The sequence below is a fragment of the Paramacrobiotus metropolitanus genome, unplaced genomic scaffold, assembly GCF_019649055.1.
Source record: "Paramacrobiotus metropolitanus isolate TYO unplaced genomic scaffold, Prichtersi_v1.0 Parri_scaffold0000034, whole genome shotgun sequence".
In the NCBI taxonomy this organism is placed as follows: Eukaryota; Metazoa; Tardigrada; class Eutardigrada; order Parachela; family Macrobiotidae; genus Paramacrobiotus; species Paramacrobiotus metropolitanus.
In genome coordinates, this window is record NW_026570254.1 from 1 (window position 1) to 23,097 (window position 23,097).

The 23,097-nt window shown below is 41.3% G+C and overlaps 7 protein-coding genes across 11 annotated transcripts; 4 read left to right on the forward strand and 3 right to left on the reverse strand.

The window, feature by feature from the left end:
- The first annotated feature begins 339 nt into the window (after nt 1–339).
- On the forward strand, nt 340–3,874 carry LOC129589348 (NFU1 iron-sulfur cluster scaffold homolog, mitochondrial-like). 3 transcript variants are annotated; one of them, XM_055484060.1, is made up of 5 exons: nt 340–503; nt 613–957; nt 1,274–1,409; nt 1,902–2,190; nt 2,685–3,874. In XM_055484060.1, the coding sequence occupies exons 2-5, from the start codon at nt 681–683 to the stop codon at nt 2,889–2,891; spliced, it is 909 nt and encodes a 302-aa protein (XP_055340035.1). In that variant the 5' UTR covers nt 340–503; nt 613–680; the 3' UTR covers nt 2,892–3,874. The 3 variants fall into 3 exon arrangements, with proteins under 3 accessions (XP_055340035.1, XP_055340037.1, XP_055340036.1); XM_055484062.1 differs by having other exon boundaries at nt 1,294–1,409; XM_055484061.1 differs by having other exon boundaries at nt 353–465.
- Nucleotides 3,044–5,501, reverse strand: LOC129589352 (alpha-2-macroglobulin receptor-associated protein-like). The gene is given in 7 exon segments (XM_055484066.1): nt 3,044–3,583; nt 3,644–3,924; nt 4,255–4,383; nt 4,479–4,600; nt 4,602–4,632; nt 4,792–4,843; nt 5,090–5,501. Coding segments are annotated over 7 exon segments (1,104 nt in total). The 5' UTR covers nt 5,354–5,501; the 3' UTR covers nt 3,044–3,358.
- Nucleotides 5,502–6,610: 1,109 nt separating this feature from the next.
- On the forward strand, nt 6,611–8,994 carry LOC129589351 (eukaryotic translation initiation factor 4E-binding protein 1-like). Its single transcript, XM_055484065.1, has 3 exons — nt 6,611–6,929; nt 7,973–8,149; nt 8,272–8,994. The coding sequence occupies exons 1-3, from the start codon at nt 6,788–6,790 to the stop codon at nt 8,307–8,309; spliced, it is 357 nt and encodes a 118-aa protein (XP_055340040.1). The 5' UTR covers nt 6,611–6,787; the 3' UTR covers nt 8,310–8,994.
- On the reverse strand, nt 8,990–13,557 carry LOC129589350 (signal recognition particle 14 kDa protein-like). The gene is given in 6 exon segments (XM_055484064.1): nt 8,990–9,288; nt 9,393–9,593; nt 9,596–9,621; nt 12,621–12,750; nt 13,035–13,177; nt 13,351–13,557. Coding segments are annotated over 4 exon segments (429 nt in total). The 5' UTR covers nt 12,665–12,750; nt 13,035–13,177; nt 13,351–13,557; the 3' UTR covers nt 8,990–9,130.
- A 151-nt stretch (nt 13,558–13,708) lies between these two features.
- On the forward strand, nt 13,709–15,697 carry LOC129589349 (GTP-binding protein SAR1-like). The gene is made up of 5 exons (XM_055484063.1): nt 13,709–13,954; nt 14,078–14,197; nt 14,302–14,471; nt 14,712–14,843; nt 15,236–15,697. The coding sequence occupies exons 1-5, from the start codon at nt 13,912–13,914 to the stop codon at nt 15,350–15,352; spliced, it is 582 nt and encodes a 193-aa protein (XP_055340038.1). The 5' UTR covers nt 13,709–13,911; the 3' UTR covers nt 15,353–15,697.
- LOC129589347 (general vesicular transport factor p115-like) lies at nt 15,391–20,610 on the reverse strand. Of its 2 annotated transcripts, none has more exons than XM_055484058.1 (14): nt 20,231–20,610; nt 20,069–20,155; nt 19,855–19,996; nt 19,565–19,594; nt 19,364–19,473; nt 19,127–19,285; nt 18,540–18,983; nt 17,957–18,406; nt 17,790–17,900; nt 17,550–17,662; nt 17,289–17,470; nt 16,436–17,139; nt 15,699–15,860; nt 15,391–15,629 (listed from the first exon to the last, which is right to left on the reverse strand). In XM_055484058.1, exons 1-14 carry the CDS (start codon nt 20,306–20,308, stop codon nt 15,609–15,611), a joined length of 2,793 nt encoding a protein of 930 aa, XP_055340033.1. In that variant the 5' UTR covers nt 20,309–20,610; the 3' UTR covers nt 15,391–15,608. The 2 variants fall into 2 exon arrangements, with proteins under 2 accessions (XP_055340033.1, XP_055340032.1); XM_055484057.1 differs by having other exon boundaries at nt 19,364–19,476.
- A 179-nt stretch (nt 20,611–20,789) lies between these two features.
- On the forward strand, nt 20,790–23,088 carry LOC129589296 (uncharacterized). Of its 2 annotated transcripts, XM_055483983.1 has the most exons (4): nt 20,790–21,545; nt 21,652–22,422; nt 22,487–22,768; nt 22,830–23,088. In XM_055483983.1, the coding sequence occupies exons 1-3, from the start codon at nt 20,943–20,945 to the stop codon at nt 22,727–22,729; spliced, it is 1,617 nt and encodes a 538-aa protein (XP_055339958.1). In that variant the 5' UTR covers nt 20,790–20,942; the 3' UTR covers nt 22,730–22,768; nt 22,830–23,088. The 2 variants fall into 2 exon arrangements, with proteins under 2 accessions (XP_055339958.1, XP_055339957.1); XM_055483982.1 differs by having other exon boundaries at nt 22,487–23,088.
- The last annotated feature ends 9 nt before the right edge of the window (nt 23,089–23,097 follow it).

The window sequence follows — 23,097 nt, forward strand, 5'->3', positions numbered from 1 at the left end:
GGGTTTTGGATCATTAATTTTAAATTTACCTGTCTGCTCGGCGCTCGTGCTAATAACTCTTTGGGCTACTCACCAGTCACCGATAAATACGTAGATTCATAAGTAACAAACTCATTCAGGCTTGTTTAGTGACATATGTGTGCACGACTGCACGTCACTTTATTTACACTTCATTTTTATTCACAAAATTAATAGTTTACACTTACAGTAAGTGCTATTAATTTACAGTACTCGTACTAATTTAAATAATAAGTACATATGGCACGCGCACCGGGGCGCGGGTTACGGTGAGTGGCACCGGAAATTACTGACTTAGTAAAAGCTGTTGAAACAAAAACATTCGAATTCGACACATCTCAAACGTTTGTCATTATTATTATATTATTATTAATTTTATTAAGTACCTATTTTTACAGTTAATTGGTTTGTTTCCCTTGCGGCCTTGCCAGTTGTTAGTCGCTGAAAGTACTGTACTTGCAGACCATCAAACACTAAGAACTACAGTACGTAATAAGTACTTACTTTTAGTTTAATTTACCCTATTACGTAGTTTTGAATCTACTAAAAAATATTTTTGTTTACAATCGATCAGCTGTGCTTCCACTGTTTCAGGTTTCTGATCCCTGTACAAACTGAGTATCTGCTCAGGGTTATCTTCACCAGCTCTGGATCTTCCGGGAATGCCACTTGTCACTTGTGCCCCAAATCTTCTGACTATCATGATTTCGCGTCGTATCCTTCGGGATCTTCACCGCTTACCTGGTGTTTCGAGAACAGAGCGGACACGACCGGGACCAAGCTCAGCGGAAATTCGTAACAGTTATTATGGAACATTTGACGGATTTTCAATTAGACGATGTTATGCAACAAAGACCCGGGTCGCTAATATTAGAAATCAAAATTTTCCGTGTTTTTCGCGGGTGAACACTTGTGCATTGTTCACTGGATTTTCGCCAGGTAAAGTCGTAAAGGCTTAAATTAAAGCCCAACAACTGAAAGGGCTTCTGTCTTGGATTTTTACAGTAAAAAAATTTTACTGCAGAATTTTCGTCTGATATACTGCTTTAGATTCGACGTTGCTTCTGAGTCGGAAGCAGATTAAATGTTTTAGGTATCTGTAAAATCCCTGTAAAGAGGATTCACACTTGTAAACTTCTAGACCGTGTTGATATAATCATAAAAATTACTTATTACTAATACTTTCAGTTTTCTTACGGTCATGTTGTGATCTTTGCATCGATGAGATTGTTATACTTTGCTTTTCTTCGCTTAGTAAGAACCATGTTTATCCAGACCCAGGATACACCAAATCCAAATAGTCTAAAATTTCTTCCCGGAAGAACGGTCATGGAATCGGGAACTGCTGATTTTCCTACCGAGGCCAAAGCAGCGCGGTCGCCTCTTGCGAGGTCTGTACATACGTTTACGGCGTTTTTATTAATGCAGCATGGCGGCATGCCGTTTCACTACGAGTCTACGACAGATATTTTCCACGCACCGTTTACTGATGAAATTGGTGGTGGTGGTGGTGCAGATTATGTGGATTTGTGTAAGTAATTGTATCAGTTTTTAGACTAAACTGATACAATTTACATAAATTCACATAATCTGCACCACCACCACCATTTCAGTTTCATCATTTCACTAAACTGTTTAGTAGATTCGATGTATTTAAATTCTGGTAGAACACACTGTGCAGTCCACACGCATCGCAATCGTACAGTGTAGGTAAACGACGAACGTGCGATGTTGTGCTTGAGCAGTACAATTTACAAGTACGAAAGGAAACCGGCAATGCTGCGTTTTTAAGAAATTAGAAGAATGATTATAATTTTAAACCTAAATTCACGTCTGTAGTTTTGGGAAGGCCTTTCCTTTTTTAAAAATACCCTTGTTTTCAGATTGTTATTCAAAATCGAAGGCGTGAAATCGGTGTTTTTCGGCTCGGACTTTATAACAATTACGAAAATGGACGACGAAGTAGACTGGAAAGTTCTGAAAGCGGAAATATATGCTGTGATCATGGATTTCTTTGCAAGTAACCTTCCCATATTACATGAAGAAGAACCTTCTGCTCAGGATACCAAGGTTACTGAGGAGGACGATGAAACCGTCGCCATGATTAAAGAGCTGATCGAAACACGAATCCGTCCCACCGTACAGGAAGACGGCGGCGATATCATTTACAAGGTACATACTTATCCAGTTATCAACTTTTTTTATTTTTGTTAGTACTTGAATGACACAGTACCACATTCGTATGGATTCGCGGAAACCTTCACTTTCGCGCACTCCCAAACAATTTTTCACTTCGTTTTATTGCATTCCGCAGCCAAATGGTTTGTATAAGTACACTATACATGTTGGAAAGGACTGGTGCGCATAACAACAGGTTGCGCTGGCATGGAGGGTTTGAACGCGTTTTGATGAACCAAAATTCATGTTATTTTCCATTCCTCTCAAAACGTCGCCGCCAAATGTGTGTTTGGTTACACTATGCAGTAAAGCGGTGCGAAAAAGTGCTTATCTGGGAGGATGCGAAAGTGGAAATTTTGGTGGACGTATAATAAATTATATAAGGTTTAGTACGATGAACTGAGTCTTCTCCATTGAGTGCAGAGAATTTTAAACGATTTTGTTTCATATTGGCAACCTAATGAAGCTGCTAATACGGTTTTTCGTAGGGTTTTAAAGATGGCATCGTGCAGTTGAAACTTCAGGGCGCTTGTTCCACATGTCCCAGCTCGGTTGTCACTCTCAAACAAGGCGTGCAGAACATGTTGCAGTTTTACATACCGGAAGTGATGGGAATTGAAGAGGTCAAAGATGAAGTGGATGACCTCGCGGCAAAAGAATTTGAGAAATTCGAGAAAAAGATCGGTGAAAGTTAGTGTCAGTGGTCCTTAGTTTTACACTTTGCAGTGATGGGCTCGAAATGGAAAGTGTTGACTTTCCAGTTTGACTTTCGCACCACGGAGGATTGTAAGCGCGCGCACAGACCTTTGTGAGTGTATAGAAGCGTATTTTGTGAAATTTACGTTGAAAAAAATAATAGTTCACACTTCACAGAGCTTCTTTTTGCGATCTACAGTTAAGCAGGTGACTGGATTGCTTGAGAGAATTGGTACAGTGCCAAAAAGAAAAAGCAAGAAATAAATAATACTTACTCCGAATAAGAAAGCGCGGTTTAGTAATTTTTAGTGTTAAAAACTTAAAATGATAAAAGTCATATTAACAGCAAACAACAAGGGTTTATCACATTTAAAATAAGACACTGGTTGGAAGTGGTTCATAGAGGATTTTCTTGCAATCCACAGATCAAAAACGCTTGAGGGTCGGGAAAAGCGTGGTTTACACTTTACAACTCGTTCCGCCGGTTTTCAATGCGGCGCTGGATTTCCGTCTCCAGTTTTTCCGTTTTTTGTGCGAAGTGCTTAGCCTTCGATTCCAGATCCAGTCTTTCCTGGCTTTTCTCACCGCCTTTGCCCAAAGCACTAGGGTGCTTCTTTCCATTTCCCGTTTGAATTTCGTCGTTGAAATTTTTGAGCTTCTGCAACTTCTTTTCGAAATGTTGCAGTTCATTCTGTAGAAAGAATGCAAGTTAGCCAACAAGTACGGCACGCACGTCGCGGAAAACAATTACCCTTAAAGAAAGCAGCTCCTCTCGATCAAACCCGGCACCAACGGCCTGATTCCATAGCTCTTCTACTCGGTCTTCTTTGAAATTAAATTCGCTTAAATCTTGGGTGTGCCTGTTTACTCGTTCCTTCAAGTTTCCGTAGTTCTTTGTAAGATCTTTGAGCTTTTTGTCCAGTTCCACCGTTTCCTCTTTCGGAGTGGCGCTCGGCATGGGAACCTGATCTTCCAGTTCGGATTCCGTGAGTTCACTGGTTAAATCATTCCACTGATCTTTTATCTGGTAATCTGTGAAATTTGAAGAAATCAAAAATCTTGGAAAGTAAAATAATATTATTCTGGTATAATTCTGAAGTGGCTACAAATGAAGTTATCTAGCAAAATGGATTTTGGGTGTCTTTTCAATATTTAAACTTTAGTAGTGTCCCCATGATTTTCTTGTAAGTCTGGCGGCTAATGTCTAAAAAATTTAAATAAATTCAACAAGTTAACTTTGTTTAATCGGTAGGAGTATAAGTGATAAATCATTCTGGTTAAATTGTAAGGTGTACATATAAGTGATACTAGATGGTCGGCAGACACAGTACAAGTAACTATACAAATCTACGAGTTTCAAACCTCCGTCCTCGTTGTCACTTTCCGGTTTCTTCTCGTTACCGCTTATGGCCTCATCGAATTTTTCGTAGTAGTCGTCTACTTTTTGCTGGTGATGAATGAATTCGGTTTTCAGATTCTGCAGTTCCTCATCTATTAAGAAAACATAAAGACGAATAAGTACCTCTACGGTCCACCTATAGCCCTCCTTATCTGAATCGGTTGCCGATTGAAAACTTTTCACACACCGGAAAAACCAGCACGTTGAGCTTTTTCCCAAAGCTTATTTAGTTTTTTGTCCTTGAAAGTGAACCGCTTGGGAGCTGCTTTTTCTTTTCCTGATGCATCCTGTTTGTCTTTTTTCCCCATGTTGCAACCTCTTCAAGGTGATTTCATCTTTATCTGCAGAAAATTTCTTCAATGAGTCATGGGAACTGACTAACGTTTAAGTAACAAAAATTCATAATAAATTGTAATTTAGCACACAGAAAACATTAGTATTTCCGCTAGCCATTTCGTACGAGCCATCCATAACACGTCCATAATAAGGAAGCGTTTTACCTTGTAGCTGCAGTTCGTCAAGGAGCGACCGAAGATCATCCGCAGAGAGCCGCTATGCAAATCAGTCACGTTAATTGTAGTTTGCAACTAAATTTGTAACTGAAATGGTGATTTGTAAATTGCTGTCAAGAAGAATACAGGAACGGTACGGCAAAAACGCAATGAAAATCTGTTTATCCATGCTAAAAATAACAAATTCCTACGTACGGTATAAGTTTACTGCTCTGTGGTGGTATTTCTATGCAAGCGACGAAGCCCCATTCTCAGATCTCGGACATTTATAATGTACGATACTCACTCTCTGCGCTTTTTCCCATACTGCATTCAGCCTGGCGATCCGGAAAGGCCCGTTGGGTCGCTTGCCGTCAGCGCTGGAGTCTTCTTCGGCAGCCTTTGTTGGTGTCGCGCTCTTCCCGCTGATTCGCTTCTCTTCCGCTGCGTCATCACTGTCTCTTTTCTGATTCTTGTCCTTGGAATATTTTCCCCCGCCACCAGCTAAGACTAATACTCCCGACGGAAAACAGGAAAAGCATAAAATGGCGATCAAAACGAAGTTCCGCATAATTAATTTTGAAAACTCACGTTTCTTTTTTATCTTTAGCCTTCAGTTTAAGTTAACTTTTAATTAAACTTTTGAAGTCTTGGAGTGACTTTTCCGGCGTCATTTCTTTCAGTAGTGGCTTTCAACTTTCAAGACAACAACAAGTTGCACTACGGTATTAAAGTACGTACTGTACTTCCGACTTTGCAGTTTTTTGTCGCACCAGCAGGGCCCTCGAGGTGGCAGCTTTCTGTTTTGAGCAGTTTTAGACGGATTTTGATTTTATTAGTTTTGATTTATAAATGAAAAATTTAATATTTGTTTACGGTGGAAACGGTTTTTACGCCAATATTTTTACATATATTCTTGTAAGGTAGGTTTGTTTCCTTTCTGAACGCAGTTATTTAAGTAATTAACGGCAGATCTACGACTTCAGGGCTGTCGTCTGAAAAATATGCAGCAAAAATTTGTCCCAGACTATCGGCCGGGATGTAACATTCAAACAGAGACGGAATTCTGCTAACAGTCTAGACCCATGCGATCTTTATGTTATAAAATTAGAACAGAACTTAAAACCCCCATTTTGACTTTGCGGAAAAGCACGAGATGTGCATACGATCAGCAAAAATCAGTAAATTCAAAAGATACATGATGATATCTGTCAAACAACTTTCAACTTATTATGTATTACTTGTTACGATTAGAATTGTTATATGCATATATTTTGAAGCGGAATTTGTTTTAAAACATGTAATCTTGTGAAGCAATAAAACTTGATATCAAACTGTAATAAAGTGCCGTCACAATTTTGAAGCTTATTTATACGGTACATATGCTAGATATTAACATCTTATACTTATTGTAATCTTGAAGCACGCTTTCTTGTTTGCCTTCACAAGCATGCCAGTGATGCCACCTCGGAAAGTCAGAACATCCCGCAAGTGACCTCCACTGTCCTCCAAAAATGCACGCTAATAATGAACGTTCATTGATCATTCAACGAACGTCAATAGTGCAGCGATAAAGCACACTACAGTGACTCATGGTCACGAGCTCTTCCAACATCAGCTGCCCTTCCTGGCAGTGGCAACGGAACATAGTACTGACGGTGCTTACATCTAGTGATTTTTATCCGTCACGAGCTGTATTTGTGCAATTTAAACACCCGGGGATAGTACACGAGAAAAGTGGTCTTTGTCGACCAGCCAATGGCGCAGAAGTGGAAGGCGTTGTTAGCATGCTGACGTCAGCTAACAGTTGGTTATATACAAAGCCTTGTCAGTGATATTTCTGCGTTTTAGTCGGGTTTTTGCGTCGGATGTTCCTGAACTGCGTGCTTTTTAGTAGTTTATAGTGCTATTGTAGCTTTACTTATTATTTTTGCGATTAGTTTCCTGCTTTCTATTGCTTTTGTTTTTCGTTTCTTTGAATTTATATCCCTGCAATCCCGATAAAATGTCGAGCGTTCAGACTGATCGACGTTTCACTGAACAGCGGGAAATCCCCATCAGACGTGTCATGATAACCGATCCGAATCAACTTCCGAGAGACATCTCAGCAACTCCTAACGGAACCATTTATTGCACAACTCCTGGAGGTACGAATATCATAAGACTTCTGTTGACCATTTTTGGTTTTAACGGTGTAAATGTTCCGAGAAATTATGGGAGAGGTCGAACGACTGTGAATACATTGCGCCCCGGGGCACCTTCACTTAACTTTTTTTGTAAACCCTGAACCATAACGATTTTGCAGTATGTATTCGTCGTGCAGATTTAATAAACTGCTAGGTTTTCATGGCCGGAATGAGAAAACCCACTGGACTTTCGATCCACATTGTGGGATAGCACGTTTTCTTTTCGTAGTCTGAAGCCGGTTTTGAACTAGACTTACTGGTTAGCCACTTACGACTGCCGATTTTTAATTGAAGTTTAGCCTCACTTTGATATTCTGGTGATACTACGATATACGGTTATACCACTGTCATGTAGTTTTGTACCGATATTTGTAATTATAAAAATTATTTATACCTAAAAGTGCAGAGGACAGTCTATTGCAGTTTGCAATTCCTGATTGAATTGCATCAGGTTCTTCGTGCAAAATACGCATGACGACATGAGCAAGAGAGTGATTACGGACGGTAGTTGTCTTGTGCCAACAGGATAAGGCACATGATCATTTGCGACTTTCGATTCCTCGAACTTCAAAGTGCAAACTTCGTTGCAGATAACGTTGTAAACAAACGCGCTGACCTGTCTATCTGCTGGTAGGACCGGAATCGTTAGTCTCCAAGTCTCGGCTGCAGTGTTGTCGCCGGCTTTTTATTGGGCTGTTAAAGTTGTTTTCGTTAGGAAAGGAAATCAGTGATAATAATTTTTAAAAGCTTGCTTTTTACCTAAACTGGTGGTTTAAATTTAAGTTATAACAACGACAACGGTACCATAAATCAAACGGTTACCGGTGTTTGCTGTTTAATTAGATGTGCGCAGGAATCGGTGTGCAATGGTATGCAATTTGAAATCATTCGAGTCAGTTCTGTATTTTCTCAAGGAGATGTTTAGGTGTATCACCTGTATGTTTTGAAACTGGGAGTGTCATTCCGTTCTGAGAAATGTTGCTGACATTGCATCGTATTTGTAGGCACTAGGATCGTGTACGATCGATCGTTGCTCCTCAAGCTGAGCTGTTCACCAATGACGAAGACACCGCCGTCGAACATGAAGTTTATTCCTGGAGTCACCGCCGGTGGAATCCCTGTGGAAAGTCTGCCGAAGACTGCCTCCTCCAGACCTGTGAAATCTCCTGCTCAACGCAAAGGTAAGCAGCGGACACCCGTTACCACAACATTTTGAGTTATTTGTATTAATTGTGGTTGACCTTTAAAACAATTTGATTTCACTTAAAAGAATGTCTTAACGAAGATGCATTCGTGATTGCAGATGACGAGCATGAACAGCAGTTCGAAATGGATATTTGAAATGTTACTACGGGAAACCGAGCGTCCCTTTCCTTTTGTACATATTTGACTTGGACGGGACGTTTATTCCTTGTATTTTTTTCGTTATAATTTTTTGCCTTTGAATGACGGATGGGGGAACATGGTTGGGACATGGCCAGGTGGTGTGCCCGATCCGTTGTCTACATGGGTCACGATGTTGGAAACACATTCGCGTTCTTGTCGTCATGGCCTTTTTTACCAAAAAAATTTGAAAACTTGGCGCTTTCATTGTGTTGCATTTCTTGCTGGATTGGAATGGAAGATTGGTATACACCGACGCGAAATGGCGATGTTTTCATTCGGACTGCCGATTGCATGACAAATTTATTAGACATCGTGTCGCTTGCCCGAGTGCTCCCGTTCCAGATGGAAAGATATATTGTCAACTTACCACTGTTGTCTGTAATTATAACGCCGTGCAGACTGTTGATTATTATCTTTCTTGTCGCACTTTGTTTGTACAGATTGCGTACACAGCTCGCTCAGTATTTTCTCCATGCCTCAAAAAAATTTTCACTGATGTAGTTTTTCAGTCTTTTTGATCGGGTACCCCATGTACAAAGCACCCGTGTCCCCAAGTGATAAATTGTCTTTTTCAGTTTTTTTAAAGCTTGGTCAGAACAAGCAACATGCGACAACATCAAATAAAACGGAACGAGACGTGGTTGTGAGCTTTATTTCGTTCTTACGCAGTTCATTGTCAATGTAACTGGTAGAAATTCGACATGCAGTAAGAAAATGATCTCAAGAAAGAGTAAAAAATTAATCTGAATGACACTGGAATATACTTCATCATCCAGTTATGCCTTTTTGGTACCCTTCGTTTTTGCTGTTGTAGAGGTTGAGGGTGAGCTGGCGGTCGTCGTGACCGGGTTTGGCACCTGGGCCGGTGCGATTACAGGCGCTGCACTGGCGGTGGGCACGGTCTGCACAGGTTTTTTACCGATATTACTCATACCTAAACAGATAAAAATAGAAGCATGAGTAAAGTCGGCAAAGTTACATTCCAATTCTATCACAAACAAACGACTTTGCGCAGCTGTATTAGCATACTCCACCTGCCTGATCGCATGAGAGCGGAAAAGGCAATCTGGAAGCGATTCAAATCTTTGTGCGCGACATGCGTGCTGATTTTCCGTTTATCATAACTGGCACGAACGAGACAGGAATATTCGGTCGGGGCTGGAGGGGCTTTCGACGGATCGCGAGGCTTCGGCTTGGTACGGCCATCGTACCGTTTCATGGAAAAATTGATGCTACCTTTTTCTTGACCTTCGATGCAGTTAAACATCTGCAATAACACAATACGCTACACGTCATTCCACTGCATCTAATTCTACACACATAGTGGCATACTAACAATGCTACTTTATAGCTTCTAATAATTGCTATTAAAGCCGGCTGACTGATAAGTTGGTATAATAACTGCAACTTCTGTTTCGATATTCGTGATGATTTTGATTCTACTGCATCAGCATTTATGCATCACTGCATCAATTAAAATTCTGCACTAATTTTGTGGTTGAGGCAGTTGTAATGACTATGAAAAAACTACCGTTTCTATTACAGTACGAACAGTTAAAACGTTTAACGTTACCGAACAAAGTGTACTAACAATAAACTGTTTCACCCACGGCAATTATTGTACGCAAGGTCATCAAGAAATCATGCTAATTAAACAATACCGGCAATCAGGTTTGATATACCAGACAATGCCTGTACACGTCCGCATCGAAATGCAGCGTAATCAGTCAGTTCCTCCAAAGCGAGTTTTCCGAACTTTTGCTAGTTCGTCCGAAACCTAATGTGCAAGAAAGGACCGGCTTGGTGGAATGTTGGGCACAAGCACGTAGCTTTAACGTAACACGACAACATTTCCCCTTGCTTAGTTATCTTGGCACCAGTAACTGGGCTTCACGTGGCTGGAAGCTAAGCCAACGAAGTACAGTAATCGTTAGCATCAGCAGTCTATTTTTTCAGAAAAATCGACACGTGAGGTAATTTTACGGCCCCAAATCACTACCAATGCAAGTGCAGTGCAGTACGAATTCATTTGCAATAATTCATGTGATGCAGAACGTTTTTCAGACATCTGCGTCAGAACAAGTAAAAAATGTTTCAATGCAAGAGGTATATAGAATTCAATTACTTATTAACACCTCAACGCGGCTTCGGGAAATCAGTGAACAGGCTTTTCAGAATCAAATTATCACCTATAAATTATTATGAACTTTGTAGAAATTTAATTCCTTATAATTTAGCATATTTACGTTAGCAATCATTAGAAGTTAATCAATGACAAAAAAGCAAACACGAAATAATGTACCATCTACATAACAGTGCAATTCAAAAGAATGACTGGATTTCAAACAGACTAAACGTTCAAACAGACTCTAGTCTCTCGCACGAGATTATCAAAACAACGAATCAGCAAAATTCTTGTGCCAAATCATAAAACAAAAATCTGGCATCAGCGAACTCAATCTGCAAAGACACAAAGACGCCCTTGAAAAACATTTGCGTTACGAGGAAAACATTTAAGCCGAGTGCAGCGAAATTGTGCCTCCTTCGCTTCCATCAACTCAAAACACAACACAACCGCTTTTACAACATCGATAACGGCATACCGGCCCCTTGATGTTTTACAGCGATTCTACCGTATAGTGCGCTCAAAACCCAGAAACTGGTTTTCATGCATGAAGAGCATTAAAACACATTCAGTTTCCTGGAATAATGCATATGTGGAGTACGAGTACACGCCGTCTCCGCTTAAGCGGTGAACTGGGTTTCCTCGTAACTGTCGGTATAATGTACGGTAATGTCGCAGTCCTATTTCAAATCACACAGAGGTGCTGATGGCATTCACGGTCCTCTGCCTGTCAACAAGCAGCTGCGGCCAACGTTTTTCCAAGATGCACTTCTTGTCTGAATGATGCAAAAGAGGTTACAGCCATGCGGCCATGTGATCGGATGAAAATATCTCACAATTAGCAAGAAGCAGGCTAATAAAAGCTCCCATTCGTAACCGATGTCAACATGCCGCTCCAGTTAAATCGCTCATAACCTTTTTACAGGAACTGACGCCAACTGGCATGGAAACGCAATTCACGCGCATCATCCCTCACAGTCACGACCACAACTTTACGCTTCCAACTGTATCCATAAAACTCAGATAACAACAAGAAAACCCCCAACCAACTTACTGTTAACGCACGAGTAAAATTACGTTACATAAACTAATAATAATAATCAGCGGCGCCAGGAATATTCGTTCATAAATCACAATAAATCACTGTTACTGAAGCGATCGAATTCGCAGAACATTCACCAGATTCGCAGAACCATATTATTAAATATGTCGACAGTTCTAAGCATGCCTGCATCTGCACAAATTATAGATACTGTGACAACGCATCGAACATCAAAAGTTGTAACATATTCCAAAAATTCTAGCCTATTCATTTACTGTATTTCATTATTCACATAGCAAAGCAAGCTGCCTGCCCACATTTAAATTCAACCGAAGAGGACAGCTCGATTTTAAACAATCCGGTACAATGATGCAAAAACAAAAGCCAACGAAGCCTGTTTCGTCAGTCGGCTTTCCAGACTAGATTTCAATTTTTAAATTCAGCAAACGGCCGATCAAATCATTCAGAATACAGTATCGCCTTACTGCGCAACATTTATTATTATTCAACCAAAATAATATTTCAAAAATTTCCAAAGTTGTACATCTCCGGCTCGTCGCCTCAAAAGTTTTGCTTGCTCTGCGTTCGAATCCCAAGCACCGTATCTTTCAAACGCAATCTTAAACCGCACCGATTAGTTCAAGAAATACGTACTTACTAGAAAACGAATTTTTGGGAATAAAATTTGCCGATTTCAACAACTTTACAGTCAGTATTTGAATCATCCGAAATTCTGCAGCTTAAATTTTGGAGGCTACGTTTCCGCGTTAAGATCTCACCGCTTCGTAGTACAAAACCTATCACTCAAGATTAATACAAGGTAAAAAGCGAATAATGCAATCAGCTGTGCGATATGAAAGCTTTGGGGTATAACGACGATTGAACAAAAAGCTACAACATGTAAGAGATTATTACTCCTAGTTACAGTAAATATTTTACGATTCGTTCGGCAGACAAATTCCAGGTTCACTTTCGAATCACGATACAGGTTTTAATATCGAGTTTTACAAAATTCACCTACACAAATCGGACGAAGCGACGAACACAGTATCAATAAAAAATTGAGGAAAAAAAAGTATTGATGAAATCGTACGCGTACTTCTCAAATTCGACCAAAAACTTCTCCGGCTCCAAGAGAACCATAATTCAGGATGGTTCCGGATACTCCAGAAAGGATTACAGAAAGTAGCTTCTCAGACCGTTACGTCCAATCAGTCCCCAAGCTGATCCTACGGAATAAACCACACAATTCGCATCATCATTAGCGCTTTTATTAACCATTAGAAAACAGAATTCAAACACGCAAACAAATATGTAAAAACAAAATAAACAGTAAAACTGGTAACGGAAAGACATGGATACGGTATTTCCTATTAACGAAGTCAGGCTGGCAGGCTCCTAAGATAGAATTTCTTCTGCACACCAACAAACATATAAAAGTCCCAAAACGCTTACCTATTGGCTTTCGTATGGAGAATGCATTCATCCCGTGCTTAATTTACATTCCTATTACCTAGATGGCAGATGCACTTGCGTCTAGCCTGGAGAGCGGAGGCCTCAGTTTGGCAGGATACTCCGATACTGATATCAGTTGTCAACACTGAAGTCTCGACTCCATACGCAAAGGTGCCACTGGCCGACGAGACACTGAAACCTCTGTAATCACAAGCTTAATATCAGGTATGAAAAACACTGAAAATTACTAGAAAAAGAAAAGCAGATACACCTAAAGCTAAAGGATTTCGTTTTGTTTCATATTTTTTCGTTTTGTACACGAATGCGGAGGCATACGGAGTACTTGATACTGGTGCTGTTTTTCTGCAGCTTACCCAAAGAAGATGCGCCGTAGATAGTCAAGATACGAATACCTGTCTATTATTTCAAGTCAATAACAAACAAAAAAATAAAGGAGAAAGATGTCACTTATTTTTATTTCTATTATAGTACTCTCGTACTGTCGTACAGTCGTACTTATAATTTGTTTTCATACAGATCCCAAAATCGAAAACTCAAAAAATTTTTTTGAACAGGTCTAGGTAACTGCGGTATCTGGGTGCAAAGCTCCAAGCGATTCGACCATCCTCTAGCGCCGGCTTCGTGAAAAAAATATGTTCACGTTCGGCGAACTATTTGCGCTGACCGTAAGCTTTCTTATTCGTTTATCCGGAAGTTGAACGTTCTGAATCATAATTCTGCCGTTCCACGTTGGAACGATAGCCTCTCCGCCTCAAAGCTTGCAGTTTTATGCAACGAAAGTTCAGGCGAAGATTTTCCCCAAAATTCGCAATTAGTCGTATTTTTTACAGTTTACTTTTAAATTTACGAATGTGATTTTTCAGTTATTTAATTAACTTTTATTTTTTTCTCCTTCTTTCCCTCCTGAATCAAAAATGTTCCTGTGGGACTGGTTTTCCGGAATGCTGAGTTATCTCGGTAAATTAACTGTCTGTTGATATTAATCGTAATTTGCTGTAATAGCTTTTTAAGTTATGAATAATCAATTATTAATACGTAATGCTAGCACATTGATTGTTAATATACAACGATTTCGCGCAGGTCTCTACAAGAAATCGGGAAAGTTAGTATTCCTGGGATTGGATAATGCAGGGAAGACGACATTAATGCACATGCTGAAAGACGACAAAATGGCTCAGCACGTGCCAACATTACATCCGAGTAAGCAGTTTTGCGTGGTTGCGTAACGCAGTCCGTTCGACTTCGATCTCCTGCATGAACTTTCACATGTGATTACAAATTTTGAATACTGAAAATTTTGACAGCTTCGGAAGAGCTAACCATGGGTAATTTGCGCTTCACGGCGTTTGATCTTGGTGGGCATTCTAATGCGCGACGTGTGTGGAAGGACTACTTCCCAGCTGTCGACGGCGTTGTCTTCATTGTTGATGCGTTTGATCGGGGTCGTCTGCCCGAAGCTAAAGTGGAGTTAGATGTAAGTTTTATGCTTGTTACACTTGGCTTGTAACAAAGAGTTTTGATCTGGTATAAGAGTATTAGCAGCTTCACAACGATATCGATATTATACACTTGAATGTAAAACCTTTTTCTTACTATGAAACGGTATAATTCTAATCAGCTGTTGACTGTTGTAATACGCAAGTTCATATGGTTGGCGGAATCAGCCTGTGCGCTGAATTTTGTGGTGTTTGGTACTTACGGGAATGATTTGCAGAGTCTTCTGAACGACGAACAAATCAGTGATTGTCCGATCTTGATTCTTGGCAACAAAATTGATCGTCCGGGAGCCGTTTCCGAAGAAGAATTGCGGCACTTTTTGGGTCTGCATGGACAGACTACTGGCAAGGTACGTAATGTTCATACCCTGTAAATTGCATAACCTTTACTTTATCATTCTGAACGGCACTGGATCGAAGCGATATTCTTTTATTATCTATTATTTGAATACGTGCACTTTTATCGCTATAGAATAAACAGTTCATTATTGATCTTAAGTTTTGCCGTTAATCGTTGATCTTCGATAAGTTTCACTGTGCTCCTGAAATCGTTATGCTTTGAAAATACATTTAATTTTTGGGAAATATTTGTTGAATTTGCCCGTCTTATGATGTACAAATGGAAGATACTCTCTTTGCACAAACTGGACGCAGTGTACTGTGTCACTTGTGGAGGATAAAACTGCCCATGTTCTGGCTTTATTTGCATCTGTTTGGTAATAATTTTAAATTTATTCGGCAGGGTAACGTGTCAAGAAACGAACTTCGTGGACGTCCCTTGGAACTGTTCATGTGCAGTCTCCTTCAGCGTCAAGGATACGGCGACGGTTTCCGTTGGCTTGGCCAGTATCTCAGCTGAAGAAAATTTTGTGATTTGACGTACTCTCTTTACTAATGTTAAAATGGACCCCACACGCAAGTCTTATTAATCTCAGTCGAAAGTAAACTGTCAGAGTTTATTTGTGCCCTGCTTGTTCATCCAGCATGCACCAATTTCTAACACCAAAACTGTTATCCGTAATTGGACTAAACCATCTTTCGTAAAAAAAAATAAAAGTGTTCTCTAAAAACTGTCAATTTTGATGTGTGGTCAGATAAGCTCGGATTTCTTGGTTTTATGAATCGTCGTCGCTGACCTGAAAAGGAACAACGCTGCGCTGTAATTTCGTATTAACTTGTTGAATTAAAAGGCACTTCTTTCTTACTGATTCTCCAAGCAGCCTTAATCTGTCTCGGTATTTCTGGATTTTGTCGTCGCTATCGGTCAATAGTTCAAGCAGATCAGCGTGTTCACCGTTCAAGTCAGCATACTTAGTCTTTAAATGGTCAAGTTCCTGTTGTATAGCTGTGGAAGGTATATCTTTAACCTGCAAATGGAAAATTTTTATAACTCGAGACATGCCACTAAAACAAGTGCGTTATTGACATTAGCAAAAATAAAGGGAAGCGACAAAATTTAAAAAAATGAGTTCACTGCAAAATACAACAATCAACACCCTTGTGGTAAAAGCAGGGCCGTAGCGAGGTCCGCGGGATGGGGTAGGCGCAATTTGGCTGCGCCAGTTGCGCCCGTTTTGAAGTTCGATCGGCGCCCAGTGCGCCCATAAATTTCAAAGCCTGCACCCGTAAAAACAGGCCCGCTCTACTTCACGCTTTAACAGTTTAAATATTAGAAATAGTTTAATTGTCATAATTACTGGCCACCGTACATCAGGCCAAAGGTGCACCAGGCCTAGGTCCAGTCTGCGCCACGGGCGCAAGGGCTGCACCCTTTAAAAAATCCAGAAATTTTGCGCCCGTGCGCCAGTTTGGGGCGCGAATTTAATTCATAAGTTGGCCGAGAAGGGGTAAGCGTGCGCCAGTGCGCCTATACCCTCGCTACGGCGAAAAGTACCATACGAAGTTAATAATGAGTCGGGTTTTAGCCACTACGACTGCTAACCTCAAGATGACCAGTCGCAAACCCATCAGTGTTCGTCTGCTGCATTACAGAATCCCTCTTAGCCGTCGACGCCCGCAATTCTGCCACTTCCAGCTGAAGCCGCTGACACTCAGCTTGCCAACTGTACAGAAGCGAATCCAGATGCGTCACTTTCGTAGTAAGGTCGGCGTTCTCCATGACGAGGTTAGCTGAAGCGTCTCCACCCTGTTGCTGAGCCTCGAAGTAAGAATAGTACGCTGATATTTGCTGCTGTTGTTGAGCATTGGCAGTGCGCAATTGTTCCACTTCCGCTCCCAAATTGTGGTACTGTTCGACAGCACGCTGCAGTTCCGTGATGGTTTGATGTTGAGCGGTCAGCTGGGTTCGTAATTGCAGGTTCTCAGTTTCCAGCTGCGCTGTCGCAGAGTGGTGGGTCTGAGCTTGTGATCGCACGTTACGGATTTCTTTCTGCAGTGCCTCCATATCGCTTTCCCTGTTGTGAATTTCCGCTGTAAGGACATCGCTGCGGTTACGTAGATCATCAATTTGTTTGCTCTGTTCATGTATGCGTGCTTGTGCAAAATGCAGCTGGGCTTCGAGCTCTGAAATTCGTGAATCTTTTGCCTGAATAAATTCTTTTTGCTGGTTTAGAAGTCCGGCAGCGCGCTCTTTATCCTCGTTTAGCCGTTCCTCGTAATGTGGATCGAGTGATTCGTAAATTTTTCCTGCAAATATACAAGCATGTGTCACTGCCGGTATCCCCAGAATCACCGCCAGGTGACAATTATCGCAAATGATGTGTTTCAACTGTTCCAGAAATTTTAACATTCAAAAACTCGCAATAGGATTAATCGATTAGAATTCACTAGTGCACCTTCAACTGCTTTAAAAAACTTGACGAATTCATAATCCAAATACAAATCGTCCAAACTTTCGACAGCGGGGTCCGGATGTTGACTTGCTTTGACAAAGCTTTCGTGTCTTGAGATTTCTACGACTCTTTCTTTGCAAAGGTCAAACCCAATACGATTGCGCACAATATCAAGAAGTTGCCGCCTACAGAATGTAAAATTCAATCGAGTACAAAAGTCGCTATGACGCACATGCAACAGCCTACAAGTATACTACAACGCACCTCGATTCAACGTCTTCATCATAATTTATACAAATAGCAAAAAGGAATGCGGTAAGCCCTTGGTACAATTTCTGCGAAGGCTCCAAAGCGGAATCCAAGATTTGTATCAACAGCTACAGAAAGGAAACATGTAAGCATCTTAGCATGAAACACAAACCTTCACGATGTGCCGGACATTTGAAAAGTAGGCACGGATACACAAGAGTAAGCAAGCATCATTTGTAGCTTTGCATTACATACCATCGTGGTAATCTGCGGTATCCGCAGAAAAACAGCCACAGCCGATGGGCAATCGCACAACCAAATACAAAGCAACTGAAGAACGGCAACTTTGCTTCGAAGCTGCGAGCTCTGAAAAAAGTTCAAGCTTTTACTTCCTGAAACCCCACTATAGTAATTATCCATACATCGCGCAAGATATTTCCACACTGCACCATGATCGTCGTCAAAGGAAGCGTCTGGGATGGCGCAAATTCACTTCGGAGTAAAAATTCTTTGTGCTCACGATTGTCCACAATACAGTGCAAAAAGGCAATATTTGCACACCACTGGTTTAGCGAATCTGGACTGAAGAGTGCACCGGCCAACAGGTGTCCCAAAGTATACTGTGCCGGCTCGTTTCCCTCTGGATTTATGGAGTGTAATATATTTAGCTGCATGGATTCATTCTTATTCAGGAAGCATTTCAAAACATATAAAACGGCAAGACGCAGCGTAAATGTTTGTTTGTCGTTGAACATAGATAACAGCAGGATTGCGAGAGCCGGTCGAGGCGGATTTAACGGAGCTTCCATTGCAGAGAAATCTTCCTGCGCGTGCTTATTGCCGCGAATCAACTCGGCAACAGTGTTAAGAGTCTACAGCAAAAAATAAGCGCTCAAATAAATATCATCAAATAAATAAATATAAAAACATGTGCAACATTAAAACTCAAAGAACTGCCGAAGCGTAAAAAGGCTTCAGAAAACGCAAAGGCTTCAGAAAACAAACCTGTACGAGCACAGTCAATGGGATACCGGGAGTCATCAGGATATCACAAACATGTTTTAACAGTCCGCATTTACTGATGGCATCCTGACAAGATCGTACAACTTGTGGAATGAGTAGTGGAGAAACCAAACAACGAATAACACTCATCATCCCGATGGCGTTGCTGCGGCGCTGATCAGACCACGAGGCGGAACTGAAATTGTCCGTAGTAAACCATTTCAACAGCTTATGGATACACCCATCTTCTCTGAATAACTTGATATTGCTGGCATTGTTAGCCAGCAGATGAGTCAAGAGAAGTATGCAATCTTCCACGACCACTCCACCCTCACTGCAACCTTCCAGCAGCACCATATCCAGAATAGTCTCGAAGGCCTTGCTGAATGCCACAATTTTCTGCAGATTAGGATTACTCCGTGTAATAAAACACAGCAGCAACACACCCTAAAAGAAACAAATTTGGAATTTCCAAATAATAAGTTCTAAAACACTCAAATACGTATTAACTTTCGTGTTAACCAAACTATTAAATGTTAGTGTATACCAGAGACGCATAGCAATAACACCAATTTAAAAAAGATTCTCACATCGTTCCGGATAATTTCTCTGTTGTCAGTGAGTAAATCCATTAAACTGCTGATGCCTCCAGGAACACCTAAGAGACATTCCTGAAACGTCTTCGGACAATTACTGGCCATTACGCAGAGGAGACGGACTGCTGGCAAACGTATCTGGAAATTGAATTCCTGCAAAAAGTCAGCACATTCAGTGCAGTTCTTGCAAATAACAGCGCTATTTATCGCTTGCAACCACTTGCAAATCACCTTAACAAAATCCAGCAGTAATACAAGATGATCAGCTTTCTTCAAAAAGATTTCCGTAAACTGAGCGCCCTGACTTTGTGCTGGATCCTTATCTTCAATCTTTTCGTTTCCTTCTGAAACCAAACAAGACATAATTCTTTATTACGTCATAAAATGCCAAATGCATGGCGATGTTACACAAGCGCAAATGCGGCAACCTACTTTTGACTTTCTTTGTGCTTTCGAATAATTCTACAAAAACAAGGCAAATTTAAAGCAGAAAAATAAAGCAAAATGATCGAAACAAGAACAAATATATAAATTGCTTTTCCACGGTTGTGGCAGTGGACATGCTTCGCAACAGGATGAGGAAATGCAAGAAAAACCAGTCGCATTATATACTCGTATCTGTACGAGTGCAGCAGGAAAACATATCACTCCACCTAACCGAAATCTACTCTAGCAATTTTGTATACACTCGACAATGGTAATTTAACGGAAGAATTAATAACCTGTTTCGATATTAGGCGAATCAGACATGATTACACAGAGGATATCCAAGGCGATAGCAACAAGTTCATGGTCTGTGCGATCCTGATCCAGAATATTTAACAAAACGCTCATTCCATGCGCTCCAACTTCCAGTCTATGTTCCTGGGGAAGACGAAAAACACCAACAAGTGTTTGGGAAATGCGATGTTCAAATTGCAATGTAATCTTCCTTACGCCAGCCACTTTTCGCAACGAACGCAAGCCGTCGCGGCGATCGGAAATCAAGGTGACGGACTCAATCCGATGCAGCAGCTTCTCCACCTAAAAGATCAGTTTCGGTCGCATTCCGAAAGGACAGAAGTCTATAGTCTAGACGCACAGTCTAACGCAACAAACCTCATTTAATCCCTTGGCTCTGTCCGGAGCGCTGCCTTCATTTTTTCCTCCACTGAAAGGCTTCCAGAGGAAAGACATGTTGAATCTGGGTGATGGCTTTCACAAAAGATTTAAATGGAGGAGGATGACGGGAAAGAAAATACACCGCAAGAACGGAAGAAGGATCAAGTAACTCTTGACGCAGTCGGTCTAGTAACCCCAGAAAAGTAATAAATAAGACATTTTGTATCGCTGATCACTTGCGCAGTAGCAAATTCAACCATTAGTGAAGATAACTACAGTATCATTTTAGATGATTTTCACCGTTTTAAGTAAATATAAAAAGAGCTAAACATTTTATTATTATTTCACCGAAAAAGAAAAAATTACAGTAATGTGAAATGCTTACTGCGCAAGAGAAATCTGAAAGTGCCAACAACACGCCAATGAGAATGCCACCCGTGCAGTAGATAGTTTGCATCGCTCGTTCTGCTTGCAGATGGCACCTACGTTTAGCAGCGGGTGCTTTTTTATTTCCGGTGTGCCTTAAGCTTTAAAGTACTGTACTTTTATCCTTTTTCGTTCGTGTTGTCATGTTGTTGTGCTTTCTTTTAAAAACGTTGCATTTGCTGATTTGCTGCACACACAACTATCTAGAAATATCTGCAACCATAAAGCGACGGAATATCTAAACGTGGTGGAAGTCCCTGTCGGCAGGTAGGAGATCGACAAGATGGATCATCAGTGGAATGCGGTAAATGTGGTCAGGGAGGACCATCACAGCATTGAGCAGGACGAAATATTTCAGCGCGGTCTCGTTGTGGGGAAAGGTGCCTCAGGATTATTTGTGGATTTTGGTCTCCGAGACCAGTTACCGGAATTGATTCCGTATCACAATGTGTATCGCAGTGTTCCGCAGGAACAAATGCATAGCGCGGATAACGACAAAGAGCCCGCAAGCGATGCGGAATTCGGCGAAGATGGGTCCGATTTGTATGTTCTGGAAAAGTTATCTGACGACCAACCATGGACGTGGTACGAAGCGCGGCCTCTGATCACCTGTTTTCCTGGTTTTGTTGTAGCGGAAGTGTACGAACACTTTGCAGGAGTTTTTCACCCACGGCGCGTGTGTTATTGGCCAAAAAGCGCGGGAACGGTGCGCTACAACGATTTTCTCGTTGAAACATTTCCGGCACCGAGCGGCGCCGCGCTCACGCCCGCAATGTCAACGTTGTGGAATAAGCGCTTCAAGCGCACTCATCCGATCACTATTTCCAGAAATTCCTTCAAGTTTCTGCAGCCACGGTGCGATGAAGCGCTGGAGGAGCATATGATGGTGAGTAAAAACTGTACTTGTATGCTATCATTGTTATTGGACAATTTGGGATTAAATCTTGTCATAACTGCTTTTCCGTGAAATTGAAGAGTGTGTATGCTCTCAGGAATTTACACTTCGAGAAGGGCTGGGAATGCGAGGTGCGCCGCAGATTATTCGCGGCACCAGGAAAGAACTGGCAAGATTGAATAGCATCCCGCCGGAATTGTTGGCGATGGTCTTTTCCAACATGGACGTTAGGAGTCTGACTGCACTGCGCCGTGTCTGCCGTTACTTTAATGGCGTATCGTCCTCACTGGAATGCAAAGGGCACATTCTCATGAATGTGCTCTGTATCCCTCGAGCCCTGGACAAGGAATTGTCGGCCTCGATCAACTATCTTTTAGCTTCGTCGTTTTATTTTTACATGAAGCCAACGACAAAGTACGTGATGTTAACCGGCGAGGAAATGCGCGCAGTTCGCATCCGCGGGACTATTCGCATACTCTGCGCTATTGCCAAATGTAAAAAAATGGTTGTGCCCAATGTTGTCTTGACCAAAATGGAAATCGAACGTGATCAGCTTTTCGATCAAAACTTCACGGTAACTAAGAGTTTGGGAACACTCTGCCGCCGTCTTATCTTGAAGGAAATGGAGTTTGTATGTTTGTTTGGGGTGTACAATGATGGCTACCAGGGTGTGATGCCGTTTCAGGATTTACCCGTCAGCTTCGCTGCTGTTAATGTCCATCCTTGCACTGACTTTTTGACCACTCTAGAGTTGATCGCACGCAGTGTGGACGAAGCTCGCTATGCAGTTCCCGACGTTTTACCGAAGTTGGCGAGGTTTATTCATGGGGCTGGATGGATCTCAGCCCGTCGAACAAATATTGTTGCTGTAAGTTGGTAAATTTACTGCGCCTTCTTAAAGTTTTATGGTGTTTTTTTCTTTTGTTTTTCAGATACTGCGGAAATGGCATAAGTCTGACAGTCGGTTTGGATCACCAGCATCGTGGCAGGGCGTTAAAGTTGCAAAATTGAATACCGTTGCCAGTCTGTCGACATTGAGTAGATGCACTGTGTTTGCTCTTGCGTGTCTGCAACGAAGCTGTTGGGATGATGATAACGATGAGGAGAGCTATTTTTATTCCTTTCCGGATAGATATGACATTCGGGACGAATTCGACAGTCCGGATGAAATGTAGTAAATTTTTCCACTGCGGATCTTTTCTACGTTTGTCTTGGTTTGTGATCTAATAGTTACGCAAGGGTGTAGCAGCAACTCTATGCCGTTTTCCGTTGAAGGCTGAAGCTGCATTTTTGCGACATTGTCAAAGCAGAACATCAACCGGGACTGAAGAATAGCCGCAAAAGAATGCATACGTGCTTTGTTTCTGCTGCCGTTTGAAATCGTTGGGTATTTTCTAGATAAAGTGATAAGTTAACGCTAATGACTTCCGATTAAGGAGTTTTGACCCTACGCGACAATGTTTTTCGTGTCTTCACTCTCTACAGTCTACAAAGTGTGGCTTAGTGTGCTATCTTTCTTCATTCGCAAGCCAAGACCAATGCA

Coding starts and splice junctions, on each gene's coding strand:
- LOC129589348 (XM_055484060.1), top strand. CDS start 681: ATGCCACTTGTCACTTGTGCCCCAAATCTTCTGACTATCATGATTTCG. Junction 958..1,273: donor GTTCACTGGATTTTCGCCAG/GTAAAGTCGTAA, acceptor TTCTTCGCTTAG/TAAGAACCATGTTTATCCAG. Junction 2,191..2,684: donor GCGGCGATATCATTTACAAG/GTACATACTTAT, acceptor GGTTTTTCGTAG/GGTTTTAAAGATGGCATCGT.
- LOC129589351 (XM_055484065.1), top strand. CDS start 6,788: ATGTCGAGCGTTCAGACTGATCGACGTTTCACTGAACAGCGGGAAATC. Junction 6,930..7,972: donor TTATTGCACAACTCCTGGAG/GTACGAATATCA, acceptor TCGTATTTGTAG/GCACTAGGATCGTGTACGAT. Junction 8,150..8,271: donor ATCTCCTGCTCAACGCAAAG/GTAAGCAGCGGA, acceptor TCGTGATTGCAG/ATGACGAGCATGAACAGCAG.
- LOC129589349 (XM_055484063.1), top strand. CDS start 13,912: ATGTTCCTGTGGGACTGGTTTTCCGGAATGCTGAGTTATCTCG. Junction 14,198..14,301: donor CGTGCCAACATTACATCCGA/GTAAGCAGTTTT, acceptor AAATTTTGACAG/CTTCGGAAGAGCTAACCATG. Junction 14,472..14,711: donor AAGCTAAAGTGGAGTTAGAT/GTAAGTTTTATG, acceptor AATGATTTGCAG/AGTCTTCTGAACGACGAACA.
- LOC129589347 (XM_055484057.1), bottom strand. CDS start 20,308: ATGTCTTTCCTCTGGAAGCCTTTCAGTGGAGGAAAAAATGAAGGCAGC. Junction 17,901..17,956: donor GTGGAAATATCTTGCGCGAT/GTATGGATAATT, acceptor AACTTTTTTCAG/AGCTCGCAGCTTCGAAGCAA. Junction 17,663..17,789: donor TACCGCAGATTACCACGATG/GTATGTAATGCA, acceptor TCCTTTCTGTAG/CTGTTGATACAAATCTTGGA.
- LOC129589296 (XM_055483982.1), top strand. CDS start 20,943: ATGGATCATCAGTGGAATGCGGTAAATGTGGTCAGGGAGGACCATCAC. Junction 21,546..21,651: donor CGCTGGAGGAGCATATGATG/GTGAGTAAAAAC, acceptor GTATGCTCTCAG/GAATTTACACTTCGAGAAGG. Junction 22,423..22,486: donor GTCGAACAAATATTGTTGCT/GTAAGTTGGTAA, acceptor TTTGTTTTTCAG/ATACTGCGGAAATGGCATAA.